The sequence below is a fragment of the Danio rerio genome, chromosome 13 (genome assembly GCF_049306965.1).
Source record: "Danio rerio strain Tuebingen ecotype United States chromosome 13, GRCz12tu, whole genome shotgun sequence".
Classification (NCBI taxonomy): domain Eukaryota; kingdom Metazoa; phylum Chordata; class Actinopteri; order Cypriniformes; family Danionidae; genus Danio; species Danio rerio.
Genome location: NC_133188.1, coordinates 45406371 through 45412500, shown reverse-complemented (window position 1 = coordinate 45412500; position 6130 = coordinate 45406371). Strand labels below are relative to the sequence as shown.

Sequence of the window (6130 nt, the reverse complement as noted above, 5' to 3'; positions counted from 1 at the left end):
CAGCTCATTTTAAATAAGTAGTTTGCACAAGCAGCAAAAATCTTTCTTTGAGTGCAGGCCTGAGCAGATTCTTCCACAATGGCCAAGATTTACGACGAGGTGCGATTTCCCTGATCATCTCTAAAATCCGACGCATCCTCCGCTGGTTTGAGACTCAGACTCAGCTGCACTTCTACGCCAGTTCTCTGCTGCTGGTTTATGAAGGCTCTCCTCACACACTCGACGGACAGAAACACAAGCAAACACAGCATCGGCCGCAGAACAACTCCAGCTCCCATCAGAGCCGCTCAGCACTCACACAGAACACTAACGGGACACTGGGAGGAGCAGGAGGAGAGGACGACGGGGATGTTGGGGTGGAGGATAAGATGCAGTTTGGACAGGAGGAGGCAGTGGAGGTGAGGATGATTGATTTCGCTCATGTGTTTCCCAGTGACACTGCGGACCAGAGCTACATGTATGGCCTGAGGAACCTTCTTGCTGCTTTAGAACTCATTTTGAAGGAATGACATCTGACCTGCTCGAAGACTACAGTCTAGCTCTCTCTCTCTCTCTCTCTCTCTCTCTCTCTCTCTCTCTCGATTCAATTCAATTCACTTTATTGGCTTGACATACAGTTGTAGTCAGAATTATTATCCCTCCTGAATTATTAGCCCCCCTGTATATTTTTTCCCCAATTTCTGTTTAACAGAGAGAATATTTTTTCAGCACATTTCTAAATATAATAGTTTTAATAAATCATTAATAATAAATGTTTTATTTTATCTTTGCCATGATGACAGTATTTGACTAGATATTTTTCAAGACACTTTTTATACAGCTTAAAGTGACATTTAAAGGCTTAACTAGGTTATTTAGGCAAGTTATTGTATAACGATGGTTTGTTCTGTAGACTATTGAAAAACAAATATTGCTTAATGTGGCTAATATTCTTGACCTTAAAATGGTTATTAAAAAATTGAAAAACTGGTTTCATTCAAGCCGAAATTAAACAAATAAGACTTTCTCCAGAAGAAAAAATATTATAGGAATTACTGTGAAAAATTCCTTCCTCTGTTAAACATCATTTGGGAAATTTTTTAAAAAGAAACAAAAATTCATAGGAAAGCTAATAATTTTTTCCTAATTTTTCCCAGTGATGGGTTGCAGCTGGAAGGGCATCCGCTGCGTAAAACATGTCCTGGATAAGTTGGCAGTTCATTCATCCAAATTTTTTTTTTTTTTTTTTTTGAACCTTTGAAATAAAGATTATTATAAAGAAACAGTATACTGTAACTTTCAGAACTTGGCAGATGGCTGCAAAGATGAGAATAATTGATGATTTGTATGTAGCTAATAATTGATGAATTGATGATATGTAGCTCAGGGAAAATAATCTTTTATCAGTGCTGTTAAAATGCACTTGCACTGAGTTATTAACATCTCCTAATGACTGCATTTCTGCTGCAAATAAAATGTTTTGATTCTAAAAATGCACTTATGAATTTAGTTATAATTACATTGTTATTTGTTGTTATTTTGAAATTTTGTTTACCAATGTTGTCCATTTCCTTGCTGCCAAATAATTACACTGTTATAAAATGTATTCATTATTTTATACAAACAATTTTGCCGGATATGAACATATTATAAGGGTTGCATGGTGGCTCAGAGGTTAGCTCTGTCACCTCACAGCAAGAAGGTTGCTTGTTTGAGCATCGGCTGAGTCAGTTGGCATTTCTGTGTGGAGTTTGCATGTTCTCCCCGTGTTGGAGTGGGTTTCCACAGAGTGCTCCGGTTTCCCCCTGTGTGTGTGTGTATGTGTGCGTGCGTGTGTGTGTGTGTGTGTGTGTGTGTGAATTTGACAGTGTACGGGTGTTTGCCAGTACTGGGTTGTGGCTGAAAGGGCATTCACTGCGTAAAGCATTTGTTGGAATAGTTGGCGGTTCATTCTGCTGTGGCGACCTCTGAAATAAACACTAAGCCGAGGGAAAATGAATGAATGAATGAATGTATTAAAATAATGAATAAAATCTTGGAAATGTATGAAAGCAATTCATTAAATTATTATTGATCTTAGAACTTTTACTGTTTAATATTATAAGACATTTTTCACAGAACTTGATCATTGTTTTTCAATTAAAGTTTTATATGATACCATAAATGCGGTTTATTTTTTATCTGCTGATTAAAAACCAGTTAGATTCAGTGCTGATTGGCAGTGTTTTTTTTTCTATCATTAATAATGGAATAAAAATATGAAGTCTTTGACAGAACCTTTGATTGTCGACTTACAGTATGATGTCAAAACTGCTCTTATCCTGTGATAAAGTGCATAAATTTTGCTTTGCAGAAAACAGATACATCTTTGCTGAGCTACAGTTCTCCCTAATGGTTGCTTTGGGTTTTCATCTCTCTCATAAAAGTTTGTTATTATCCATAAAGCGTGTCTCACACGGCCAACAAAAAAGCATTACTCCTATAATTATTGACTGGACAAAGCCAGAATGCTCTTTCATTGAGATGCTCGGAAGTGTAATGAAGATGAAGAGGCAATGACAAATCAACACAAAAACAAAACTTTTTTTTAAATTCCCTTCTGAGGCTTAATGAATTCATCACTTGTATTGTCGGGCAAAAACATCACATTTCTTTTTAATACATAAAGCTGATCAAGCAAGCTGGGGTGTAATAATTATACTGTGGTTTAAAAATAGATGAAATAAATAAAGTGCATCATTTCATGTGGATAAGCACACGGTTATTGAGCTGCTGTCCCGCTGCGTTTCTTCATTTGCAGTTTTCAGAGTGTCATTCTGTCCTCCTGCTTTTCTTTAAACTGCAGGGATTTTTCATTATTCCTAATTTGAATGTAATTTAAAATATGATTAGAGCCTCAGAAGCAATTTGCCGGCAAACGCCCCCAGAAAAAAGCTAAGCTGTGAGATGTCCATTAAGGAGATCTAAAACAACAATAACAACAACAAAAGTAATTAATTTACTGGCTTAAGATGTTCAAATCAACCCTTCCTTAATTTTTATGTTCACAGCTTAAGATTTGCCTTTTATTTATATATTCATTTTATCTTTTTTTTTTTTAACAAGCACACCTTTACATATGTTTGTCTTCAAAGATCTGACTGAAAAGAAAGTGCATATATGTGACTTGCATTTGTGACACTGAGACTTACGAATCATCTAAACACTGAATAAATACGCTTTCCACTGATGTAAACTTTGTCAGGATCAGAGGTGGGTAACAAATTACACTTACTTTTTTCATTCATTTTGTTTAAAACTGTAACTTGTAATTTTAAAGTAGATTTTTAAGATGTCTACTTTTACTCATACTGAAGTAAATTGTTTGAGAAATAACTTACTCTTCACTAAATTTGGCAGCGTTCCTCCGTTACTGTCAATTGGTACAAAATGTGATTAGTATGACTTCCTCCAAATCTCGCAAGGAGATTTTAAAGGGACTGCTGATTAACCCAGCACATATCATTCATTTACACTAGGGATGTAACGGTATCAGAATTTCACGGTACGGTAATACCTCGGTATGAATGTCACGGTACGTTATTTATTGAATCATTTACAGGAAAAAACAAAACTTATGAAAATACTCCAAAAAAGTGCCAAAAGTGTCAATGACATACAAATTAGTCATCTATCTGTAAGCTTTGAAACAGGAACTTCAATTTTAATAACAAAATAAATATTAAACCATGTAAAAAAAATAAAGTTTTTAATTTAGTATTGTTGAAAACTCATCACATTCAACATTTAATCACTCACTCACTTAGATAGAGATGGGTTTAAAGGAAAATTATCATATGAATATAATCTGGTAAAAGCTGGTATCTCTGGGCATTTACAATGTCCCCTGCAACAGAAAAAAAACCCTCTCATTTGGGACTGAGGTTTCTGGGACAAGAGAGATATGACTTGGCCCAGGTTGACAGCAGTGGGTAGCGTTGTGCATTGTCTTTCCCCCACTTGAGAGGACAAACCATGGGTAAGATAGAGATCTCATGTCTGCATCAATCTGAACAGTGTGCTGACAACACCGCTATTCAGTACGCGCGTGACAACACAGCTGATAAGAACTCGCGCGACAACACAGCTGATAAGAATTCGCGCGACAACACAGCTGATAAGAACTCGCGCGACAACACAGCTGATAAGAACTCACGCGACAACACCGCTATTCAGTACGCGTGCGACAACACAGCTGATAAGAACTCGCGCGACAACACCGCTATTCAGTACGCGCGCGGCGACAACACCCGCTTTAGAGTTTTACAGCTCTTTTTCATCCCCGCTTCTAGCAGCACACTCCATTTCCGCATTACTGGATCTGTAGCGACAACAGACCGCAAGGGATGATGGTCAAGCATGGGCTGATGGGAATTGTAGTTTTCGCTACCTCCCGTTCGCTTCATTCGCCTGAGCAAATTTTCTCAGAAGACCTATAGTTTTACCGGGTCATGCGACTTCGGTAATATCGAAAAAAATTTATATTGCGGTATGACGGTATTTACAATACCGTTACATCCCTAATTTACACAGTTAATTATTAAACATTCAAACATTATTTTTAAACATATATATACACACACACACACACACTCATCAGTGACTTTATTAGGCACACCTTACTAGTACCGGGTTGGGCCCACTTTTGCCTTAATCCTTCATGTCATAGAGGGATGGACATGGTCAGCAACAATACTCAGGTAGGCTGTGCCGTTGACACGATGCTCAAATGGTACTAATGGGCCCAAAGTGTGCCAAGAAAATATCCCCCACACCATTACACCACCACCACCAGCCTGAACTGTTCATACAAGTTAGGATGGGTCCATCTTTCATGTTGTTGACGTCAAATTCTGACCCTACCATTCGAATGTCACAGCAGAAATCGAGACTCATCAGACCATTTTTCAATCTTCTATTGTCCAATTTTGGCGAGCCTGTGCGAATTGTAGCCTCAGTTTCCTGTTCTTAGCTGACAGGAGTGGCACCCAGTGTGGTCTTGCTGCTGTAGCCCATCTGCACCAAGGTTGGACGTGTTGTGTATTCAGAGATGCTCTTCTGCATACCTCGTTTGTAACGAGTGGTTGTTTGAGTTACCTTTCCATCAGCTTATCCAGTCTGGCCATTCTCCTCTGACCTCTGGCATCAACAAGTCATTTGCACCCACAGAACTGCCGCTCACTGGTTATTTTCTATTTTGCAGACCATTCTCTTTAAACCCTAGAGATGGTTGTCCATGAAAATCCCAGTAGATCAGCAGTTTCTGAAATACTCAGACCAGCCCGTCTGGCACCAACAACCATGCCACATTCAAAGTCACTTAAAACATCTTTCTTCCCCATTCTGATGCTCGGTTTGAACTGCGGCAGATCGTCTTGACCAAGTCTACATGCCTAATTGAGTTGCTGCCATGTGATTGGCTGATTAGAAATTTGAGTTAATAAGCAATTGAACAGGTGTACATAATAAGGGGCCAGTGAGTGTATATATATTGTCCATGTGCATTACTACTATTAATACATTGCTAGGTATAAGTATTACTATTTCAAAAATAAAAAATTTATTCATTTACTGTCAGTAATTTCTCAAATATCTTCATGGACCATGATCTTTATCTAATATTCTGAATATTTTTGGCATAAAAGTAAAATCAATCATTTTTACCCATATAATGTACTTTTTTACTGTTGCCAACAATACAACCACACAACCTTAAAGGACAGGTCACCCAAAAATGAAAATTTACTCACTTACTCTCCCTCAAGTGGGTCTAAACCTCTATGAGTTCTTTAATCTGTTAAATTGTTTTAAAGAAAACTGAAAACCTGTAACCATTGACTTCCATACTAGAAAAAAACTACAACAGAATTCAGTAGTTACAGGCATCAAGCTTTCTTCAAAATATCTTCTAATGTTTTTAAAAGAAGGAAGAAACTCAGGTTTTAAATGTAAATGATAACAGATTTTTTATGTTTGGCTGATCTATCCCTTTAAGAGTGGTTTTGTTGTCCCTGGTCACATGTGTTACACATATTTCATCTTTATTTTCCCGCTTGACACTTCAGCGTGTGTGTAATTCGGCATATGTTCGTTTGGTGGCGCTGTTGCTCTT

At 37.6% G+C, this 6130-nt stretch overlaps 1 protein-coding gene across 1 annotated transcript in view; it reads left to right on the top strand.

The window, feature by feature from the left end:
• Window positions 1-2938, top strand: part of ipmka (inositol polyphosphate multikinase a) — a 24431-nt gene extending 21493 nt beyond the window's left edge. The window contains exon 6 of the mRNA XM_021480893.3: window positions 58-2938. Within this exon, the coding sequence (XP_021336568.2) occupies window positions 58-509 (452 nt within the window). The 3' untranslated portion in view covers window positions 510-2938. The remainder of the gene's footprint in view (window positions 1-57) is intronic.
• Window positions 2939-6130: the final 3192 nt, after the last annotated feature.